At 62.4% G+C, this 22,432-nt stretch overlaps 3 protein-coding genes across 17 annotated transcripts in view; 1 reads left to right on the top strand and 2 right to left on the bottom strand.

The window, feature by feature from the left end:
• The window catches only part of PLEC (plectin), a 56,529-nt gene extending 49,653 nt beyond the window's left edge, over positions 1-6,876 (bottom strand). For 4 of the 11 annotated variants that reach the window (XM_070222545.1, XM_023649171.2, XM_023649168.2 and 1 more), the window contains exons 1-2: positions 6,609-6,876; positions 5,142-5,340 (exon numbers count right to left, since the gene is read on the bottom strand). In XM_070222545.1, coding sequence (XP_070078646.1) covers positions 5,142-5,334 — 193 coding nt within the window. In that variant the 5' untranslated portion in view covers positions 5,335-5,340; positions 6,609-6,876. Of the gene's footprint in view, positions 1-3,258; positions 3,415-5,141; positions 5,341-6,012; positions 6,185-6,406 lie in introns of those variants that run through there. The other 7 variants (XM_023649182.2, XM_023649179.2, XM_023649177.2 and 4 more) reach the window with 5 other exon arrangements.
• Positions 6,877-7,038: 162 nt separating this feature from the next.
• The window catches only part of PARP10A (poly(ADP-ribose) polymerase family member 10A), a 38,572-nt gene continuing 23,178 nt past the window's right edge, over positions 7,039-22,432 (bottom strand). Inside the window, exons 1-12 of one of the 5 annotated variants that reach the window (XM_070222547.1) lie at positions 18,584-18,717; positions 14,432-14,507; positions 14,130-14,326; positions 13,798-14,052; positions 13,489-13,725; positions 12,769-13,403; positions 12,433-12,654; positions 12,212-12,308; positions 11,370-12,008; positions 11,138-11,271; positions 7,762-7,936; positions 7,039-7,686 (exon numbers count right to left, since the gene is read on the bottom strand). In XM_070222547.1, the coding sequence (XP_070078648.1) occupies positions 7,340-7,686; positions 7,762-7,936; positions 11,138-11,271; positions 11,370-12,008; positions 12,212-12,308; positions 12,433-12,654; positions 12,769-13,403; positions 13,489-13,725; positions 13,798-14,052; positions 14,130-14,319 (2,931 nt within the window). In that variant the 5' untranslated portion in view covers positions 14,320-14,326; positions 14,432-14,507; positions 18,584-18,717 and the 3' untranslated portion in view covers positions 7,039-7,339. Of the gene's footprint in view, positions 7,687-7,761; positions 7,937-9,215; positions 9,761-11,137; positions 11,272-11,369; positions 12,009-12,211; positions 12,309-12,432; positions 12,655-12,768; positions 13,404-13,488; positions 13,726-13,797; positions 14,053-14,129; positions 14,327-14,431; positions 14,561-18,583; positions 18,718-22,432 lie in introns of those variants that run through there. The other 4 variants (XM_070222548.1, XM_023649187.2, XM_070222550.1 and 1 more) reach the window with 4 other exon arrangements.
• GRINA (glutamate ionotropic receptor NMDA type subunit associated protein 1) lies at positions 17,009-20,295 on the top strand. The gene is made up of 7 exons (XM_001496011.5): positions 17,009-17,190; positions 18,140-18,526; positions 18,605-18,717; positions 18,790-18,990; positions 19,106-19,234; positions 19,332-19,475; positions 19,561-20,295. The coding sequence occupies exons 2-7, from the start codon at positions 18,163-18,165 to the stop codon at positions 19,708-19,710; spliced, it is 1,101 nt and encodes a 366-aa protein (XP_001496061.1). The 5' UTR covers positions 17,009-17,190; positions 18,140-18,162; the 3' UTR covers positions 19,711-20,295.

Consider the following 22,432-nt stretch of genomic DNA (forward strand, 5'->3'; position numbering starts at 1 on the left):
GAGGTGGGGAAGCCCCTCCAGCTGAGTCTTGAAGAAAGCACAGGACACATACTTAGCACATGCCCTGCAGACACGCTGATACTCCCTGGCCTCTCTCCAGCCCCATCTTCTCCCCAGACCAACGCAGGTCTCCCAGGTGGGTGCTTCCTGCAGGCTCCCTACTCCAACCCCCTGCCCGGAGGCCCTGCCCCACACCCACCTCAGCCACTCACCAATGGCACTCATCTCTGCTCCCCCCACACCCACGGCCCCTCCAGGACCATTGAAACAGCCTGTCAGAGCTCCCAAGTCCCACCCTCCACACTGCCTGTAGCCACTCTGCTCCCAGCCCTGACAGGACAACCTCGAAGTCTCTACCTGGGCTGCCCAGGCCCTCCTGGCTGGCCCCACTCCCCACTCCCTGCCCTGCACCTTGTGCCCTGACTGTGTGGACAGGCACACAGCACCACCTGGGGGGCGGGGGCTGCTCCTTCCTCACCAAACACCCTCACATTTGTTTACCTGCATCACCTCAACTCTCCCCGCACCCCAAACCCTTCCCTGACCTCCCACATCTGACCACAGGCCTCTCCAGGCTCCCCTGGCACAGCAGGTGGCCCAGCCTCTGTGAGCTGTCGCAGGCCAGGCTCTGGGGACCCAGGAGTCAGGACACCCCTCTGCAGCTGGGCTGGCTGGCGGGCTGTAGGTCACCAGCCCATAGAGCCCCTCAGCATGGGAGGCCCCTCCCATGGGGCACCCAGAGCTCTCCTGCTACAGGCCCCATTGGCCTCAACCCCACAGGAATCTGCCCCGGAGGGACAGCGGGAGGATGGGGAGGGCCAAAGGGCTCAGGCAGACAGGAAATGGAGATCGTTCTGGGAAGAGCAGTGACCATGCAGGGAGGACTGGGGATTTCCAAGGGGAGAACCAGGGAATGACAAGTCCTGGGTAGGGCCTGAGGTGGGGGGTCACTGGGGTGAGGGGTTAACAGGCTGGACTTTAGAGGGGCCGGTGCATCTCGTAAGAGCGGAGTCAGGGTGGTTGGCCAGGAGGCAGAAGCCAGAGCCCTTCATGGGCCCAGCAACGGACCAGGAGTGGGTGTGCAGGACCGGGTGGGGATCCCCGAGGGCAGAGCTGGCTAGTGCCATGCTGGCCCCAGGAGAGGGGCACTCCCAACTCCTTCCCACCCCAAGCTCCCTGCAGTCACTAGCTGGCTGGGACATCAGGTGCCATGTCCTTCCCCTCACTGGGGGCAGCCCTCCACCTCCCGGGACAGGGGGGCCACGGCCTCAGGCCTCTAGGAGGTCCAAGAGGCTCCCAACAGTCAGGCCTGCAGCCCATAGCCCAGCTACCTCTGGCCTCCTCTAGGCCACACCTGGGCCTTAGTGGTGGCCCTGGCCTGGCCAGGCACCAGTCCAGCCCCTCACCTATTCCCTTGACTCAAGCCAGGAGCTGAGGAGATGCAGGAGTGCCTGGTACGCCCCAGAAGCTCTCTCTCCTCCGGGCCCTGCACAGAGAGCCCTCAGCACCCGCTTTCCTGCTTAGCAACCCTCAGCCACCCTCCGGCCAGTGTCACACGTGAATGGGGAGCTGCACCACAGCACTGCCAAGTCCCCTTCAGGCAGGTGCCCCGGCACCCAAAGGCAGGAACCAGGCAAGAGTTGCCCACTGCCCTCTCATCCGCTGCCACCTGCCAAGGAGGCAGGCACGGACCAAGCCAGCCCAGAGTGTCCAACACTAAGCCTGGCATCCAGGGAAGCTGGGCCAGGTAGAGAAGGCACTGAGACAGGAAACCCCCAGGGACCTGTCAGACGCATTCCTGGGAAGTGGGCCCTCCCCCAGGGAGTAGAGAGAACACAGCTCCTCAGGACAGGAAGCTTCAGCTGGATGCCTGGGATGGGCTCTGGATGCATACATGGCCCTCAGACCTGATCAGACCAAGGAGGATTCTGGAACAAAGCACTATTTATTCTGAGTAGTCCTCCCCACTTTAAAGAGAGTAGCCAGTTCATAAGCAGTTCCATCCTGGGGTTTGCCAGGAGAGCTGTGGCCCAGGTGGGCAGCTGCTTCCCTGCCCTGGACCCGTCCAGGTGAACCCTCCAAGGCTAGGCCAGCAGTGCAGAGGAGGAGCAGCAGGCTGGCCCTCTCTAGAGGTACCCACCCTCCCTGTGGGTCAGTGTTCAGGCTTGGGAGCTCATTGTCACAAGTGTCTCTATCCGGCCCAAGTGAATTGGTCACAGAGGCAAAGGGGGTGGCTGCAGCGCTAGCAAGGAGGACCACACAGCACATCCACCCTGCGCAGGACCCACTGAAAGCTGTTAGCAGAGGATGGCCTGGCAGAGACCAGCCCGGGGCCCCAGGAAACCTCCTGCTCCTGGGTGAGGTTAGTGGGTAGCGAGAGGGGCTCCTCCTGCCTCCAGGCTCCACCCCAGCAGGGCCTCTCTCCCTGAGCTGCCCTTGGGGGCAGAGCCAGGAGAACCAGCCATGTGGAGCTGGAACCTGCTCTGGTCGGCTCTGCCCAGGGCCCCAACCTCGACCCTCTCCAGCAGCTCATTCCCAGGCCCCTAAGCTCTGCGGGCCAGGAGCCAAGGCTGGGTCCACACCCGCCCAGAGCCAGTGGAACCAGGCAGCTGGGCTGCCGGGTGACTGACAGCAGTGAGGGCCTGGGCAGGTCCAGAGGCCCCAGAGGGCATGGGGCAGGGTAAGGGGACTCATCTGAAGAGGAAGAGGAGGCTGCCCTGACTTCCCCACCCCACAGCTGCCCTCCAGGGGACAGAGGGGGGTTGTAACGGGGGTCCCTGCCAAGGAAGGGCGGCAGCCTGGGCGCTCACCAGTTTGGGGAGGTGAGGAGAGGCCACAACTATGTGACTCTCTGCCAGGCGGTGGCGGCCTCACCAGTCCCAGGGGGAGGCACCCAGCTGAGGGGCAGGGGACAGCTCAGCCTGGACCCACGTGTCCGCCGGGCACAGATTCGGCACGCTGGACACTGGGCCGGGCGAGCCCCCGCCGGTGGCGCGGCCCACCCCACCCACCCGCGCCGCGCGATGTCCTATTAAGGGCATGACGGCGGGGGCTCCGCCGAGCGCGCCGGCCTCTTCCCCGGGCGCCGGCGGCCGTGGGGGTCGGGCGAGGCGAGCGGGGGGCTGGGCTCCGTCCGGGCCGCGGTCAGGACGGCCACCGCGGACCAGGTGTCAGAGGCGGACTGTCAGGCTGGAGGACCTGCCCGGGCCCGGCCGGACGGCAGGTCGCCCGCAAGGTGGGCGGGGCGGCGGCGCCTACCTTTGTACTTCTCCCGCACCTCCTCGTAGGCCTGGATGAAGTCCCGCTCGTCGGGCGGCGGGCCGGGCGGCAGCGGGGCGGCCATGCCGGCGGGCGCGGGGCGCTGCGGCGCAGAGCCGGCCTCCAGCCCCCGGCGGCCACTCTGTCCCCGCGGCCGCGCGCGCCGCTTAAAGGGGCCGCCCCCGCCCCGCCCCCGCACCCAGGATGCCCCACGGGCGGGGCGGGGCCCAGGGGAGCTGGCTCAGCCCGGGCGGGCTCCGCGGGCTCCGCGTCTCGGTCCCACGCGCGTCCCAGCGGGCGCACACCCTTTCCCGCTCCCGACCGAGTCGCGGGCCCGCCCACAGCCCGAATTCCCCGCCCGGCTGCCCGGCCCGCAGCGGCCCCCGCCCTCGACAGCCCCCAGCTCTCCCGCGACCCTGCCCGATCCGGCGACCACACCTGGCCGCCCCCAGGCGCGCCCCTTCCCTTGCTCCTCCCTCCTCCCTCCGCTGCCTCCGCCGCTACTTAGAATCTTTCCATAGCGACGCCAGAGTTAGAGTTGGTATCTTCAATATAAAAAGAGCCCTTAAAACGCAAAAAAAAAAAAAAAACTTCAACTAAGTATGGACTGAAATAGGGGTTTATAGGGAAGAAAATGCTTGGTAAAAATAAAAGAAATTCTTTTCCACCCATCAGGTTGGCAAAGCCCCCCGTCTCCCAGCGACGACAAATGTCCTCCTTTCTGGAACATCCCTGGCAATTTTCCTCTCTAACCTTAAATGCTCCAGATCCTGTGACCAGAGCCCCACTTCTAGGAATCAGTCCTAAGAAAGTTGTCAGGCGCCGCACAAAAGCCTGCCTGGGGAGCTGGCTGCAGGTGGCTCATGGCAGTGAGAGCTGCGGACCACCACACACAGAGCAGGCGTTGATGCTGAGGAAGGTCCAGGGGTGCGGAAAGTGGTTCATGATTCACTTTCATGTGGGTAAGAAAGGGCCTGGTCCCTTAAAACCTATATGTGATGCGTGAATTAGACTGGCAAGTCATGCACCGCATGGATGCCGGTCCCCTGCATGGGGGCGGCCCTCCTCCTCTGCGTTTCCACAAGCCATTGCTTGTGCTTCCACCCACAAGGTCCTTGCTGACCGCAGCACCATCCTTGCTCAGCAGCTGGTTTCCAGGCCTCTCCCAAGTGCCTCCGTCCACCCTCCCCGCCTGCAGCAGGGGCCAGCCCTGCCCTCCAGAGGCCTCATCATCATCTGGTCCTAGTGGTGGAATGGGGTGAGTACTCTGCAGCCCGTGTGGAGAGACCCTCAACTGGCTCCTCCCTTTCCCAGCACATCCTGCCCTATGGCCTCCAGGCCAAGGTCACCCACTTCCCTAAGGGAGGGCCACTGTCAGCTGCCAGCCCCACATTGTCAGCGGCCTCTCATCGGGCCTTTCCCGTCCTCCTCCCCAGAACAGCAGCTACTAGAGGGTAAGGCCAGACCCTGGCTCAGGGAGGGGCTGGGGCTCTCGCCAACCAGGCTGCCCCCACCTGCCCTGCTTCTACACGCTTCCACCCACACCCCACAGTGACAGACAAGACCAAGGGCTTGGAAGGGAGCTCTGCCCCAGGAGCCCAAAAAACTCATCATGGCATCTGAGCACTGGACGCTTGTCATGAGGCCAATGATGGCACGGCCCTGGGCAAGCTCAACCTCAGACCTCAAGCAGCTGACTGGGTGGGGCCAGCAGGTGGCGCTGTGCCGTCTGCACTCACCTAGGATGAGAGAGGCCCTCTCTGACCTGCAGATCACCCTCAGGCCTCCCATCCCAGTCCTAACACCTGCACATCGTGCACAGCAGGTGTTCAGTCAACAAGCGAGTGCTTATGAATTGGACAGACAAGGTTGTCTGGTGTTACCTGCAATGCGGATGACTGCCCGCTCGGCAGGGTCCAAGACACTTCCATTGCCCCCGGAGCCACCTCCGCTCCGCCGGCTCCGCTGCGTTTTCCCCAGGTTCCAGGGCAGTGTGTCCCCAGGGCTGGGTGAGCCGCTGCCTCCGTTGGAGCCATCCTCAGCCACTGCCCGCACCTCATGGTCCTCGCCTGACATGGCCTCCTGGAGAGGGAGCAAGAGGGGGTCACACCTCTGTGGGGGGGATACTGCACACTGACTCATCACCTTCTTAACCTGGACATTGACCTCACCCCATCCACCCTATCACCTGGACACTGACTCCCACACCCTTCCTATGTCCCCCCTCATCCACATACGGACCCTCTTCCCCCATGCACAACTGGCCTCACCCCCTCCAGCTCATGCCTCACACACCATACAGTGACCCCCACTCCCAGATATTGACCTCACTCCCTCCAGTCTATCACCAGGACATTGACTGCCCCCCCCCAACAGTGCCACTTCCTTCTCTTAGTCACCCAAATACTGACCCCTCCACGTTGTCACCCAGGGGCGCGCCCCATCAGAGGACACTGACATCACCCTCCACCCTCTACAGGGGGTCAAACAGGGAGGGGAGGGAGTGATTACCTTCACTTCACTGATCCCAACCTCCACCCATTCCATCCCAAACCTGGACCCTGTCTCCTCTAACCCTCTGATCAGCAGGCAAGCCAGGCCAACAGGAAGCACACTGATCGCCACCCCTCTCCCCACTCGGCCATCAGGGAAGGACCTTGACCCCATCCCTGGACGCGGGCGCTCTACCTCCGAGCTGTTTCAGCCTCTAGGGCCCCCATCGCCCTACTCCACCCCAGCCCTGCGCAGTCCCACCTTGCTCTCTGCAGTGAAGGCCTATAAATAACTGGAGCCGCAGCGGCGTGGGCCGCGGGAGCTCGGCTGCGGCAAGGCTGGGAGGGAGCCTGGGCGCCCCTCCAGCAGCCCACCCTGCGCGGCGCGCACACCGGCACACCCACGCGTGCACACTCCTCAGCTCCTTGTCCCCAAGAACGCTAGCGTGCAGGAGTTGAATGGGGCTCTGTCCCGGCGAGGGAGGGGTGGTGTGGGGGCACAATGTGGGCTCTGTGCCTCCGCCCTCAGGCTAAGGGCTGTGGGGGGAGACAGCAGGCACCCCGCTGGGGGGGCCACCCCGCCCCGCCTCCCACAGGCTCCTGCACCGGCCGCCTCCGCCCCAGCCCCCCGCCGGGAGCCTCGCCCGCAGCCGCACCTCCCCAGCAGCCTTTCCTGCCCACACGCCGGGCACCGCCCGTCCAGTTCCGCAGTCTCGGGCGCGCAGAGGTGGTGCCCTCCCGAGGGAGGATGGGCCACGGCGCAGCCCCTAGTTCCGGACGCCAGCGCAGGACCCCCCCACCCCAGCCGCGGCTTCCGCACGCCGCGCGCCTCTCCGGCCGGGCCCGGGTCTTACGTGCCTGGTGGCTCAGCTCGGCTCAGCCGCCGCAGCCAGACTGCTGGGGCCAGGAGAGCTGCGGGGCGGAGCGGGCGGGGCGAGCACGGAGCCCCGCCCCGACCCCAAACCGAGCGCCGCCCGTGCGATCCGGGCGCCCGTGTGCGCGCGGGCCGGGGCTCCCCAGGCGGCGGGGCTGGAGCGCGATTGCGGCCCGGCCCGGCCCGGCACAGCACTTCTGCGGGGACAGGGCGGGCGGGTCGGCAAGGAGACGTCGTTGCGGGAGCGTGCGTGACACCAAGGCGACGTGGGGTCGCTCGGGTGCGCGCTGGGTCCCGCCTCGGCCGGCTGCCCAGGGCCGCCCCAAAGGAGCAGCGAACTCTGCCCCCCGGCCCCCGCCCCTAGCTGCGCCAGGTCCCGCGCGCCCCAAACAGAGATCAGACCCGGAGCTCCGCCTGGTTTCACGTACACGTTTATTCAAACGGAGTCGCGCTCGGCCGAGGTCTGGCCGAGGCGGGCGGGTAGTCGCGCCGGCCTACCCTCCTCCTGGGCTCTGCTGACCCCTGGTGGTTGGGCCGGCCCAGGCGGGGACATGGCCCTAGCCCTCCTCGTCCACACCGCCGGCCCCCGCGCGGCAGCAGGAGGCAGGGGCGCCCCCCGGGGCCCCTCGGGCAGCCAAGCGGGCGGGAAGGCTGTGCGGAGCCAGGAGCCTGGGGAGCCGGAGGCCAGAGGCTGGGCTTAGGGGGGCCTTTAGTGTTAGGTGGGCAGGGAGTGGCCCAAGAGCTCAGAGGGGTCCCCGGGGGAAGCCCGGGACATGTGCTCGCAAGTGATGAGGTGGGTGGGCAGCGCCTGGGTGTCGTGGAAGATGACGAAGATGCTGGGCTGGCGAAGGCAGTCCACCGCGCTGTCGTAGCGCAGGAGCACGTGGCCAGGGGCCCGCAAAGGGGGCGCCCGCAGGTCCTGGCGGCCCTGGCCATAGTCGCCGGTCAGCACCCGCGCCACGAACACCGCCTTGTGGCCGTCGGCGTTGGGGGGCGAGTAGCGGTCCTGTACCGACAGGGAGGCGCGCATGGCGAAGTATACGCCCTGCCCGTACAGCGTGCCTGCGGGTGGGACGGGTGAGGGTCAGGCTCGTCCCGGTCGGCGGAGCCCACGCCCCTGCCGGGCCCAGGCCTCACCGTTGCGGCCGCAGAAGCTGCGGTTGAAGCCGCGCGCACAGATGTCGGGGACGGCCTGCGCCGACGTGCCGTGGTACAAGACCTGCTCGGCAGAGCGCCGCTCGCAGCGCTGCTCCAGGCGCTCCCGGTGCAGCTCGTACTGCTGCTGCAGCAGCGGGTTCGACACTCGCTCCACCTGCGGACGGCAGCCGTCAGGGCCAGGCTATTGGAAGACCCGACCTACCCCCTGGGCCGCCTGGACAGAGCCCAGCAGGAAATTAAGAGCCTTCTCCTGGAGAAGTTCAGCGTCTGGGGAGGCCTCACAGCTCCAATCGTGCTCTGTCCGGCAGCAATTAGGTAGCCATTAGCCCCCTCGATGGGCCCCCAAGTAGCATTGGAGGGCTTCCGGGGAGGCCTGCCCCCTCCAGGGAAGTCTGGTCTTTCCAGGGAGGCCTGCAGGTGGGCAAACTCAACCATTCACCAGAACTCAGCACCCACAGCCAGGCCTCTGCAGAGAAAAGCTGAGCTGGGTGCCTACACAGCCCCCAGGATTTCATTCCCAACACCAAGAGATGCCCCCGGACCTCTCAGTGCTGGGAAGACCCAGATGACCAACGCAACAGTCAGCCGTGGAGGAGCCAATTCCGGGGCCTAAACAGAGACTCCAAAGAATTCTAACTAGTCTCTTCAGAGGGGTGCAAAAGAACATTACACCCATAAAGCAAGACTAGCTGCTGTGAAAAGGAAACAGAAAATTAGAGAGTTCTTACATTAACAATGAAATTGCTGAACTAAATCCAGAGAAGAGGCCAAATAATAAGATGATGAAGATCGAGTCAAGGACGTGACTCAGAGTGCAGAGCTGAAGAGAAGAGATGGAAGCTGCAAGAGGACAGATGAGGGAGAGGGCAGCAGACGGAGGAGGTCTAAGATCTGCAGAACAGGAACGCCACAAGAAGACAACAGACAGGTGACAGGAGCAGCTGAGGGCACAGAGGAAGACAGTCTCCCTGAGCTGACGGTGGCATCTCCAGATGGAAAGGATCCACAAAGCGCCAAGGAGGACAACAGGGAAAGACACATCCCTGGCACCTACCTGCCGGGAAAACATCAACCTTCAAAGTGAAAGAAAGTGTCCAGACACACACACGCGCACACACACCACACACCCCAGAGTTGATACACAAATGGAGAAAAAGTCTCACATTCTCACATTGGACTTCTCACCACCAAGCCTGGATGCTGAAGGACCAAAGAGGGGTCTTTTTTTTTTTTTTTAACTTTTCAAGAACACAATCTTTGAAGGGAAAAGAAAAAGAGTAATGTCTTTCAAAGATCTGAAAGAAAACATATTTTGATCCTGAACACTCTTTCCAGGCAAACTATTAGTGGTGAGGACAAGATGAGAACATATTAAGATATGCAAGAACTAGCTGTGTTGATTAGCAGAAATGTCTTAATAAACACATAGCAACTTTCGTTTGAAAAGAAAGTTTATATTAATATCAAACTGTAGTTGCAAATTATCTCTAATTGTAAGAGGCAAAATAAATGTAAAAGTCCAAGATGTTTACTACTCACTCAAGAAGATACTTCTGTTAAACAGAAAAAGAATCTGTGGAAGATGGTGATGAGGGGCACCAAGAGTCACCCAGCAGCCAAGCAGAACAAAGAAAAAACGAAGAAAGTAAAAAAATCAACAGCTATTAGCCCTTGAATCCTAGATGTGAGGTTTTAAAACATGCAACACGGTTTTCATAGCTAGGATCTCACTTCCCTATTTCCTCTGTGGCTCAATCTGTTGTCATTAGCATTATACATCCATCAATCTATTGCCCACGCATGGAGCTTCTGTAACGACAGTTACAGAATAGAAGACGGCATTTGCTTGTCAACCTTGACGATGCGGTAAAAATAACGTCACTGACCAAACTGAGACGGAGAGGGAGGAGGAGCTGGAAGAGGCAGAAGGGAGGCCACTCTCCTCGTCTTCCATGCAGGAAGGCAACAATCTCCAAGGCTAAGTGAAAAACAATACTCAAATGTACCATCTAAAATCCCAAAGGTGCTCGCTAGAAGGGTCAAGTGAACGTGACTAGTAGAACCAGCAAGGAGAGTACCGGACAGGAGTGCCACCTGTCCCTCCTCCCTAAAAGCACACACGTGGCAGCTGCTAAGACCAGAAATGGAGGAAAGTACTTGATCCAAAGTTTTGGTGACTATCTCCAGGAAAGCAGTGGGGGCGGTGGCAGTGGTGGCAGGTGACAGGGCCAGGTCTGGGGAAGGCCAGAGGTTCTGCATTTCTGACCAGCTCCAGGTCGCTGATGCTGCTGGCCCACCCACAGCTTCATGCATCAAGAGTCAAGAGCGCCCACCTGGCCTCCCCAGCATGACGAGCCCAGCTCTCCACTGTCCCTTCCTTCTGGCCCGTGTGCAGCCAGCCCTCTGCGACTCCTTCCCTCGGCCAAGAGCGCTCAACCCTGCGCTGTGCTCTAGCTGCTCCCCACTCCTTCCTTCCATAACCCGCTGGCTTTCAGACTTGTCCCTGCCCTCGCCTCCCAGGCGCTCTTCGTCCCCACTCTGCTCCAGCTCCGGGCACTGCCCTCACACGCACTCACCAGCAGAGCAGAGCGGCTTGGCAGAGCCCCCTCCTCACTCCTTCCTTCTGGCTGGGCAGGTGCTGTGGGCTTCACTGCCCTCCAGCCTCCCCCATTGCCTCCCTGGTCCCTGCTCAGCCTCTTCTTCCTTCCTGCCCAGACAGGTGGGGCTCCTGGGGCTCCCCACCAGTTGTTCCCAGACTTTTTCTGAGACACCCTGGCTCGGAGTTGCCACATTTAGCAAGTGAAAATAGAGGAGGGGGCTGCCGCATGGCAGCAAGCCCTCTTCTTGCTGGAACAGACTCTACAGGAGGCGGAAGAGCCCCCAGAGCAGCAAAAGGTACATATCTGTGGCATAAGCAATCTTCACAGTAGCCACGAGATGGCAGCACTACCCCATGCTCCAGGCGAGAAAACTGGCATGGAGAGGGTCACACTGTCCATGGTCAGCTGGCTGTAACTGGCAAAATGGGGACCTGTGCTCAAGCCAGTCAGGTCCTGGGGCACCCCTAACTTCTGTGCCCTCTCTCTCCCCCGCCCAGACTTTGTGACGGCCCTCCAGGCAGGGAACAGGGCTGGGGAGCCCTAGTGCTCCCTGCCCACCGCCCCCCCCCGCCCGCACCCCCCCCCCCCCCCCCCCCCCCCCCCCCCCCGGCAGCTTCCAGCCTGCCCCACACTGGGCAGCTCCTGGCCACCTGACTCTGACGTAGGCAAGAGTGACAAGCCACAGGCTCTGCAGGGTGAAAATGGTGCATGGGCCCAGGAGGCCATGAGGCTTGCAAGACAGATCATGGACTCACCCGGACAATGCGGATCCTGCTGTGGTCAGCATCCAGCGTGTCATAGAAGGCCTGAACCACCTCCTGGAACTCCTTGCTGCTGTCAGCCAGACACTCCAGCCTGCCCAAGGGCACCTTCAGCCTCTGCTGTGGCACTGACACATGGGGAGGAAGGGGTCCAGGCCATGTCTGGGGTGCTGGTCCCTGAGAGCTGGCCCACCCCATCCTCCCCCAGTCAAGGGTGCAGACTCACGGGTGGGGTCTGAAGCCGCCGAGAAAAGGGCCAAACTCTGATCCGGGGGGCCAGCCAGCAGTGCTGCTAAGTGGCGGGCTGCACGGGTGGGCTGGACCCCAAAGCCACGGAGGACAGTGCAGTCACCTTGAAAGGAAACACTCACACCGTGGCACTGTTCCAGGCGGGCACACAGCTCTGTGGGCAGCATGTAGCCCTGGGACCCCACAGTCTCCTCCCAGAGGTGCACCTCCAAGGCGGCCCCTAGTGCTTGGTCCAGCTCGTCCATGTCCTGCTCAAAGGCCACATGCACCACCAGCTGGGCCTGGCCACCAGTCCCCCCACCCAGGAGCTCTGCTGCCTCCAATGGAGGTGGCTCCAGCAGGGAGAGGGCCAGGGCTCGCTGCAGCGCAGCAGCCTCCTCCTGCTCAGCCACCTGGCCTTGCAGCTCCAGTGACCGGTGGAGAGCCAGCTGCAGTGCGGCCTCCTCCTCCAACCTCCCTGGGGCCCCAGTGCTGGTGGCCACGGGATCCTCTCTAGCCCCGGGTGCAGGCTCCTCCTCCAAGCACCCTGGAGTCTCCTCCTCCTCTGGCTGCTCTTCCCTCGGCTCCAGGGGCAGCCAGTCCTCCCCGATGGTGGCCAGCAGCTCTCGGACCTCCTCTAGGGGCAGGGAGAGGCACTGGGTCAGGGGTCAAGCCTGGCCAGGGTGGGGCTAAAGGATAGGACAAATCTGGGAACGAGTGAAAGACGGAGAGAGGGTTTAGGGGGTGCATGATCATAAGAGAGGTGGGAGCGCAGGGCAGGCCAGAGGGTGAGGTAGAGAAAGGCCACAGGATGTGCTGGGGGTCCCCAAGGAGCCCTACCCAGGTTCACGTTCTCCTGGTTACTGCCTGTACTGTCTGGGGGCCACAGGGTGTGGGAGTGGCCAGGGAGGGCCTGGAGGGCCTCAGCGGCGTCCACCTGTCGGGAGAAAATGTCAGTGCCCACTGGGTACACACCCCTCCCAGGCCTCTGAGCGGGGGTGGAGGAAGCACCTGTGGCTGAGGTGTGAGAAAGGGGAGGGGCTGGGGGGCTCCGTCTCTACCTCTCCAGGGTCTGTGTCCAGGGTGGCCCCGACCAGACGCTCTGTCCCAAAGACACACTGGAACTGAGCCTCCAGCTCCTGAAGAAGGTGCTGCCCCTCTGGGCCCAGCAGGAACCTGGCGCTGCCCGGATGCTTCAGGCTCAGCACGTGACAGCTAATGCTGCCCAGCAGACTTTGCAGGAACTCCTTGGCCGCCTGGCACGGGGCCAGGGCTCCACAGAGCTGCAGGACCATAGTGGGTGGGGGGCAGTTTGCAGGTTTAGGGCACAAGAAAGGTACCCAGAGCCCCCAGAGGGAAAGGGGACCAAAGGTGAGGCATCCTCAGGGGTCACTCACCCGAAAGCCAGTTACATCTGATCCTTCAAGTGGGAAGACGGCAACATCTCCCAGTCCAGAAAGAAGGTCCTCATGATAGACTTGTATGAAACGCATTGCTCCTGGCTCCATTGACAGTACCATCTCCACCAGGTCCTCCTGCCTCGGTGATCCTACAGGCCCCAGTCTCACTGACGCCACCTGCTCTGGAGACCCCATGGCAATCTCCACTAGGCCCACTTGGCCTGTTGGGCCTGGGGACCCCATAGGCCCCAGGCTTACTAGTTCTGCCTGCTCTGGAGACCCCACAGTCCCCAGGCTCATGGGCCTTTCATGTTCTGAAGACCCCTGGGGCCTCGAGCTGACTGGCCTGGCCTGCCCCAGAGACCTTATGGGACCTGTCCTCGGAGAGGCTCCTGATTGCCCTGGTGCCTCCTCAGAGCCCAGTGTCACCGTCCCTGCACCCTTCAGTGCTCTCTCTGGCCCTCCAGCCTCTGAGAGAGCATGCTCGCTAGCCCCAGACCCCAACTCAGCCAGGTGGTCCCCTCCACTGGTGTCCTCGGCAATCTCCTCAGGTTCCAGGAAGTCATAGTGGGGGACGAGGCTCAGCTCTGAGCCCTGCAGCCAGTGGTCCCGCTGCAGCACCCGTTCAGCCACTTGGAGAAAGGGAAAGGACATAAGGCCCATCAGGGGTAGGGAGCGGTAGGGAGGGGTGGGCTGTGTCCATCTAGCCCCACTCACCCTGCCAGTGCTGGAAGGAGACCACAGTGCCCAAGTGCCCAGGCAAGCTGCGCAGGCCCACCAGGGGCCCCCCACCACTGCGGCGCTCGTTCTCCAGGTACAGCTCCAGCAGCAGCAGGTCTGCAGGGGAGGCGTCCCCCACCACACGCACCGCTCGGGCCTGCGGCACCCGGGCCAGGGATACCTCAGCCCCCTCCAGGCTCAGGGCCCGGGCCTGCTCCTCCAGGACACAGAATTCTGTGGGGAGGGTGCAAGTCAGCACAGGGCATCTCCCCTAGCAGGCACATCTGCCACCATCCCACCTCTCACCTGCCTCAGAGAGGGGCTTGGGCAGCTGAATCAGGGCCCGGTCTGGCCGGGGACTGGCCAGGACGTGGCAGGACTGTTCCAGGTGCCCCATGGCATGCAGCAGGGCCTGGATGTGCTTCTCTAGGCGCTGGGGTGCAGTGCCAGGGGGCAGTCCTTGGAGCAAGAGGCGTGCAGGGGCACATGGCGGGGCTGGCCGCAGACTCAGCCGAGTACCATGGAGCACGTGCTCCTCCTGGGCCAAGACCCTCACTGCATCTATGGGCAGGGGTGGAGTGGGGTGTCAGGGCCACGCTAGTGGGGGCCCAGGCTGCCCCCTTCCATCAGCCCCTCACCTGCAGGCTCTCGAAAGGTGAGTACGCCCCCACGGCCAAGCCTCTGCCAGCTCAACACAGGTCCCCCCCCAGAGCGTCGGCGGTTCTCAAAGTAGAGCGTGAGCAGCTCATGGGAGATGTCAGGGGGCAGCCCGCTGAGCTCCACTGCCGCCCCAACTTCCTCCTCCGCCTCTGCCTCCGCCTCTGCCATCACAACCCTGGGGGCGGGACAGGTGGGTAGGGTTGTGGTCCATAGTCCCACCCCACCCCTCCAGGCCCCTAGCGACCCCCTTCATCATGGGTGGCCTATATCCCGCACTTACACTTGCCAAGCCCCCCGGGTGGCTCCAGCCCAGGCCTTCAGCCAGGACTTCTGTGTCTGCTCCACAGGCAGAAGGCCTGAGACAGGAAAACAAAAGTGAAACTAACTGTCTGAGTGAAGGACGGAGGGAGGGGCCTGCTGTGCTGGGTCTGGGTGGCTGCCACTCAGGTGCTTCCCTTCCTATTCACCGGTTCTCCTGCAGAACCTTCCATCCCTACCCCGCAGCACCTCAGTGTTGGCTGGGCCTACCCCTCAGTCCAGCTACCCAGCCCCATCTGTCCCACCCCAGTCCACTGGCTGGCAGGGTGGGAGAGTGGCCCCCGGAGGTCTTCTACTCCCACTGGCCTCTCCCTGTGAACCTCAAAATGACCAATCACCCTCCCTACTAAATCCACCAAGGGGCTTGAGTGATTGTACCCCACTCAAGGACCTCACGCCTCTGTGTTCCCCTCCCCCACGGCGTGAGCAGCTGGGGTCTCCAGCCCAGCCCCTAGCTGAGGCTGGCTCTCAGCTCTCCCCAGCAACCTTCTCACACCCTGCTTCTCACCCTTCACACCTAGCAGGTGACCAGGCTGTGAGTGCTGAGGGTGAGCAGCTCCTGCCCTTGACCTACAAGGGCTCGGGCCCCAGCACAGCTTTCCTCCTGCCTCCTCCACTCCCTTTCCTGTGGCTCTCTCCAGTCTGTGCACCTGCGCAGTTTCCCCATCTTACATCAGCATCATTGTCTCAGCATCGTCATCATCACGGCTAACCCCAGAAGTCTTGCTGCAGCGAATCCTCATCACAGAAAGAAAGATGGAGGCGCAGATGGGCCCACGGCAGTGCTGGGCCTCACACCTTTACAGGCTGCAGCTTAACAATCCGCATTCCTTCTTGCCACCAAATGCCCCCTACTTGTGCATGCTCCATTAGCTTCTAGCCCCTCAAACAACTCTGCCCACTACTGCTCCCCATCTCCCACCTCCCATTTACCCCTCAGCCCACTGAAACCCAGCCTCCAACCCTGCTACTCCTCCAGGGGCCTGAGGACCTGCTCAGCCTGCACCCCGAGCTGCACCCCCAGGACCTTGGCTGCCCCACTCTGGGCTGAACCTCCATCATCTCTCGCTTGGATTGCTACGCTAACCTCTGACTAATCTCCTTCTGCCAGTCCCACCCAACCCCACTGTCCATCCTCAACAGAGAGAATGGGGTAAACCTTGTAAAGCGGGACCAACAGCTCCTACAGCTCCAGCCACGGCAAAAGGCAAAGTCTCTCACAGTAAAAGCCAAAGGCCTTTGGGGGGCCTGCCAGGCTCCACCAGTCCCCTCTCTTGTCCCATCCCCACTGCACCCCTCCATGCTTAGTCGGCTCCAGCCTCGTCCTCCGGGGCAGTAGATCGCTCCCACCTCAGCATTCTCGCGTTGGCCCTGCCCTCTGCCCAGACCAGCCTTTCCCACAATGCCATCTGGCCACCCCTTCCCTGTGACTCCCTTTACCTTGTTCTTAGTGGCAGATTTAATTGGAACTTAAAAGTCTTTAAGGACCTTTGACTTCCACAAGGCCCTTCCACGACCCCAATCTCAACTCCACATTTGCCATTTTTAATTATTTTTCTTAAAGAGGGCCCCTCAAAGTGCATGAGCTTGTAGTTCTGCAAAACCTCGATCTGTCCCTGCCTGGTCTATATTTTCTCTTATCCTAGAATTCATCACCTTCTAACATCTTATATAATTTACTTATTGTGCCGATCCCTGCTGTAGATGGTCTGCCACAGGCAGAGGTATGCTGGAACAGCTCATATCATGACCAGATTGTTAAATTTTCACGAATTTTTGTGAACCCCTCACTGGATCCAATTGTTGAACTTTGAACCAGCACACTGTGGGCATAGGAAAGAGCCTTTTCCGAACCACTGCCAGGCCTGGGAGAGGCCAAAACTATCCGAGAGCCAGGATAGCACAGGAAGGGCCCTAGGCCCTAGGTGGAGAGGCACAGCTCCAGGGGTCAACCCTGGCCGTGGCAGTCTGCACGTCCTCGGGAGGATTGCTGAAGCCAAGAGAAGAAGTTAACTTGGTCTCCAGTCCTGGGGCATCTCTAAGCCTCAGCCCCTGAGCAGTGAAGCAGGGCTAAGAATGCCACCCTCACAGCTTGTGAAGATGTGAGGAAGACAAGTGAAGACAGAAGGGCTACTGAGGGCCTGGAACAGCTGGTCTCAGTGATTTGTAGAGAGGATGGAGCAATTAACAATTAGGCGTCTTGATTTGGGATAGACTTGAATGAAAAGGGAAAGTGGTGTTTTAAGGCCAAGGAGGAATGGAGAGTGTTTGGCAGCCTCAGCAAATTCTAGATTTGGGAATAAATTTCTCAACTCTTTGACCAAATTGACCAGGCGACGCCGCTGCCTCCAGGAGTCCTCAGCCCCCATGGCCCAAGCTACCCCTTGGCGAACAGTGTGGGGCGCGGGGCTTGGGCCTGGAACTCGGAAAAGAGCCAGCAGGGCGGCTGCAGTGGGCAGGGGCCGCTGGGGAGAAGTCCCGTATTCCCTGCGGAGCCGAGCCCCGGCCCCGCCCCCGGCCCCGCCCCAGCCCCGCCCCCAGCCCCGCCCAGGCCCGCCCCGTCACAAGGCCCCGCTGCGTCTCCGGAGCCGCAGGCGCAGGTCCAGCCGAGCCGGCCGCCGAGCAGGTGCGGGCGCGGGCGCGGGCGCGGGCGCGGCGGCCATCAACCGTGCGGCCGCTCAGCGGACACCGTGCGCACCGTCCTGCGGCGCCCCGCGCGTGGTGAGTCCCCGGCCCAAGGCCGGCAGCGTGTCTACCCGCCCAGCCACCCGGCCGGCCGCCCCCGCCCCCGCCCCGGTCCTGCGCAGCCGAGCAGCGCGGGGTGGCTCGTCGGTCGGTCTCGCCGGGATGCGCGGCCCGCTCGGGGCTGGGGGCGGCAGCTGGGGTGCGGGGAGCCGCGGCCCGGAGCGGGAGGGAGGGGTCGACGCGCTGCGGCGGCGGCGGGACCCGCGACCCGAGCGCCCCCCGGCGGAGCGAGAGGGCCCACTCCGCCTGGAGTGCGGGTTCCGTGGCCGCCGCCCCCACCCGCCTCGCCCCCACGCCTGCTTTGTTTCCCTGACGCCCTCTGGTCGCTTCCATCCCCCACACACCCCCGCACCCCGCTGTTCCTGGCGTACCCCACTGGCGGGCACCGCAGCGGCCGATGCAGGCCTGCTGCCCCCACCCCGGGATGAAGGCTCGGTTGGGCCCTGCTCTTGGAGCGGGTCACAGATGGCGTGGGGATTTCCTGGGATAGAAATAGCCGCCGGCTCTGGCCCCTTAAAGCTGCTTAAGGGGCGGGATGCGAAGGGGAGGGTCCGGGCACACCCCTACACCTCCCGACCGAGCCCCTAGCCCCGACCTGGCCTGAGCTCTGACCCTGCAGCGGTTGAGAAGGCCCCTCCAGGTCCTAAAAAACGATCGAAGCCCAAAAATCCCTAGGCTGACAAAGTCATCCCATCATCCATCCCCTCCTCCACCTTGGGGGGTCGGCCTAGAGGGGCCCCTTCTCAAGCCCCGCGCCCAGCCACCCTGTCACTCCTGGCCTCAATGCTCAGGGCTCCCAGCAGCCTGGGGGAAAGGTCATGAATCCACCTCCTTCCATCCTTGTTCCCGGCAGCAGGTGGGGCGCCCTGGGCTGGTTCTGGGGACATGTCACCGTAGGGCTGACTGTTCTGTCTCTCTTCTCTAGGGGGAGACCACAGAACCGCAGCCATGCCCCATGAGAAGAGTTTCTTGGTGTCTGGGGACAGCTATCCTCCCCCCAACCCTGGATATCCTGGAGGGCCCCAGCCCTCCATGCCTCCCTACCCTGGGGTCCCTTACCCACAGCCCCCATTCCAGCCTTCCCCCTATGGCCAGCCAGGATATCCCCAGGGCCCCAGCCCTTACCCCCAAGGGGGCTATCCTCAGGGCCCCTACCCCCAAGGGGGCTATCCTCAGGGGCCCTATCCCCAAGGGGGCTACCCTCCGGACCCCTACTCCCAAGGGGGCTACCCTCAGGGGCCGTATCCGCAGAGTCCCTTTCCTCCCAACCCCTATGGACAACCACAGGCCTTCCCGGTACAGGATCCTGACTGTGAGTAGAGGGGCAGGGGGAGGGCAGGGGCTCCGGGTACCTGCAAGCGGCACTTACCCAGACCATCCTGCTCCTCAGCACCTCAGCACGGGAACTATCACGAGGAGGGACCCCCGTCCTACTATGACAATCAGGACTTCCCTGCCACCAACTGGGATGACAAGAGCATCCGCCAGGCCTTCATCCGGAAGGTGGGCCACAGGGCCTGGGGAGGGCTGGGCAGCAGCGCGGGGGGGGGGGCTCTGAGCTGGCTCTGTCCCCAGGTGTTCCTGGTGCTGACCCTGCAGCTGTCCGTGACACTCTCCACCGTGGCTGTGTTCACGTTCGTTGGGAAGGTGAAGGACTTTGTCCGGGAGAACGTCTGGACCTACTACGTCTCCTACGCGGTGTTCTTCACCTCCCTCATTGTCCTCAGCTGCTGTGGGGACTTCCGGCGAAAGCACCCCTGGAACCTTGTTGCACTGGTAACCCCAAAACCTGAGCCCCTGGTGCCCAGCCAGGGTCTTTGCAGCGACAGCAGGGAATGGGAGGCAGGGCGGGGGGGCAGCTCCCCTTACCCAAGGCTCTCTCTCCCCACAGTCGATCCTGACCGTCAGCCTGTCCTACATGGTGGGCATGATCGCCAGCTTCTACAACACTGAGGCGGTCATCATGGCTGTAGGCATCACCACAACCGTCTGCTTCACAGTGGTCATCTTCTCCATGCAGGTGAGGGGCCCCCCACAGCAGGGCTGTGGGCCCTGGGGGCCCAGAGGGCTTTCAGGGCCCAGCACCCAGGGCCTCCTGTCTCTCCCTGTGCCCTCAGACCCGCTACGACTTCACCTCGTGCATGGGCGTGCTCCTGGTGAGCATGGTGGTACTGCTCATCTTCGCCATCCTCTGCATCTTCATTCGGAACCGCATCCTGGAGATCGTGTACGCTTCACTCGGTGCACTGCTCTTCACCTGTGTGAGTGAGGGGGGTGGGCAGCCGGGACAGGGCTCAAGCAGGGCAGCAAGCTTGTTTCTCAACACCAGTATGCTGTCACCCCCAGTTCCTGGCAGTGGACACCCAGCTGCTGCTGGGGAACAAGCAGCTGTCCCTAAGCCCAGAGGAGTACGTGTTTGCCGCGCTGAACCTGTACACGGACATCATCAACATCTTCCTGTACATTCTCACCATCATCGGCCGTGCCAAGGAGTAGCCCGAGCCCTCAGCTTGTGCGGGGCCCCACTCAGGTGGCGTGGCTGGTCTGGATCTTGCACCTGGCGTGGCAGTGCCATCTGTACCTCCCCTCTCTTGTCCCCGAGCACAGCCTGGGACAGAGGGAGCCCCTCTCCGACCCTCTTGTGTGCGTACACTGCAGATACTTCTGTTTGGACCCGCTGTGGCCAGCATGGCCCCTTCTAGCCCTCCCGCCCCGCCAAAGGGCAGCGGGGCCGGGTTTCTGTGCCACCTCCTGCCCACTCACTGTTGCATGAGCCCCGTCTGCCAGCCCACCCCAGGGTCTGGAGGGCAACACCAGGTCCTAGGGGAGAGGGATCGAGCCAAGAGGTGAGGGTGCACGTCTCCCCTCCTGTCCCAACTCCCCTGCCTGGCATAGAGTCTCCCCATCCCCTCCCCACCCACACCCCGAAGCGCTGCCCTCTGGGGGGCCTGAGGGGTGAGGGTCTCATCCCTGTGCCGAGCCCTGAAGGCAGAGAGGATGGGAATATTCGGGGGAGGAGGATGCCTTCCTCTCATTCTGCTGTCTTTAAAATTCTAATAAAGGGGATCTTCTCTCTCCGTTCTCCTCTGTCACTGTCTTTTCACGCTGCTTCCTCCGTGAGGTGGGGAGGGAGCTGCAGGCATCGCCAGGGTGACGAAGGGAGCAGGACCAGGCAGTGATGGTGGGGGTTAGCTTGTGGTGGAGGTTAATGACAGTAGCTAATTCTTTTCTATCCATGCTTCCGCTTCCCTTGCAATTTTCCCAGCCCTGTCATAAGGTATGTGCCGGGATTTCCAGCTGATGGACGGGGACCCTGAGGTTCCTGGAGGTTAAGTATGGTGCCTGGGTCACATGATGGTAAGCGGCCTGGTTGTGTCTGCCACTCGCTCCTGGGAACTGCACAGCATGAGGGAGCATCCTGTGAGACCCTTACCATCTCGCCCTTGGCCCAAGGGGCAGCAGCACAGGTCACTGACCCACCCCAGAGCAGGTCTGTCACACTCCTCAGGCTCTGCCTGGCCCCCAGGGAGCCCATCAGCCAGCATTTCACATGCTGTCCAGGCCTGGCTCAGACGAAGACCCTCAACACTTCCCCACCCTCCCCTCTAGAAGTCTGCATCCTGGAGCCCCTGGTGGAGAGCTGGACAAAGACTCCGATGGCTTGGTCAGTTGGGCCCCTTTGCCTGCCTCTGGCACCTTCCGCTGGCCTTAGCATGCCTCACCCTTTCATGAGTCCTCAGCCCCAACTTGTTCTGCATGTCCTCTCCTGTGGCTTTTGCTCCCTCAATTCCGGATCCCTCATCCACCCCACCACTGGCTCCAGGGTGTACGTTCAGAGATCAGCCAGGTGTCCACAGCCTCACCCTCCCCACAGAGGAGTCCCTCTGCTCCCCAGGGCGCAGCCCTGTCTGAGGACCTCCCTGCCCTGAGCTCCTAATCCAGGTGACTCCTCACTGCAGGCTTCTGCAGGACCCTCCATCTGGCTTGACTTGAGAACCCTCTCCCAGGGCTTTTCCACCTCTTCCCTGCCAGCCCATCAATCCACTCCTTTAACTGGCACCAGCACCGCGGTGTCCATGAAGGGGCCCATACACTGCAAGCCAGCACCCTCCCAGTGTCCACAGGCACTTCTGCTGTGGCCTGCCCAAGGCCAAGTCCATCCTCCCCACAAACCTGCTGCTCCTGCGTTATCTCCGTCAACGGTACCTACCCCAGCCACTCAGGCCAGAAATGGGGCTGTCCTCTCTCCTCTCTCATCCTCCCTCACTCTCCCTGCTCACCTTCCCCTGCCTCCTAAGGCCTTCTCCTGCTCACCTGTCAGCTCGCCACCAGCCCTCTGCCTGGCCCCAGGTGTGTTTCCCAAACACTGATCACACCACTCGCATCCTTCAAACCCTCTGATGGTCGCCAGCAGGATGAAGTCCACATTCCTTGTCTGGCACACAGGCCCTGCTGACTGCCAGCTGGCTGCTCCAGCTGGCCTCCTGCTGTCTCCTTGCCCCTCAACCCCCAGGTCTGACCTTGCACAGCCCGAGCCACAGGGGGGCCCCACTTCCCAGGTGGGGATGCGCACTGCCTTCTCAGCCACCTAGGCCCCTTCGTGGGGTCCACATCACCCTGCCAGCAGCTGCCCGCTCAGCACTGCTACTGTCAGTCACTCTGCTTGTCCACATGCTGAGCACCCGGCAGGCACTGCGGCTCCCCTCCCCCACCTCCTTGAGCAGGTGCAGCTCCTCATTCAGCATGCCCTGCCCATCAGGGCTCTAAGCATGCAGGATCCTGCTCAGCGTCAGCTCACAGACCCATCAGTAGTTCACGCCGAGGAGGAAACATGGAGCAATCGCATGCTGAAAGAGAATGTCAGCCGAGACAGGAGGAGCTCAGGGATAGCGGCCGAGAGAAATGTGCAAGGACAGTATTTTCTTGAGGAGTTCAAGGAAGACAAACTCTTGGCTAGCTAACCCTTGGGGGCGGCTCCCTGGGGACATTAGAGTCTAGAGGGTTGGGTCAGGGGCAGGGCAAGGGCCAGGAGGGCGGCAATGTAGGGCAGAGGCCCTGACTGCAAGAGGAAAGGCCAAGGGCCGCTCACGGGTGAGGGCTTGGGCCTGTCCTGGAGGTGACGGGAACTTTGGCAGGGGCCACAGCTGGGTTTGTGTTTAGGAAGATGAGTCTAGCAACAGGACCTCCAGGAGAAGGTGTGGGGGTGCCAACAGGTGAA

The sequence above is a fragment of the Equus caballus genome, chromosome 9 (genome assembly GCF_041296265.1).
Source record: "Equus caballus isolate H_3958 breed thoroughbred chromosome 9, TB-T2T, whole genome shotgun sequence".
Taxonomy (NCBI): Eukaryota; Metazoa; Chordata; class Mammalia; order Perissodactyla; family Equidae; genus Equus; species Equus caballus.

Coding starts and splice junctions, on each gene's coding strand:
- GRINA (XM_001496011.5), top strand. CDS start 18,163: ATGCCCCATGAGAAGAGTTTCTTGGTGTCTGGGGACAGCTATCCTCCC. Junction 18,718..18,789: donor GCCAGGCCTTCATCCGGAAG/GTGGGCCACAGG, acceptor CTCTGTCCCCAG/GTGTTCCTGGTGCTGACCCT. Junction 19,235..19,331: donor TGGTCATCTTCTCCATGCAG/GTGAGGGGCCCC, acceptor CTGTGCCCTCAG/ACCCGCTACGACTTCACCTC.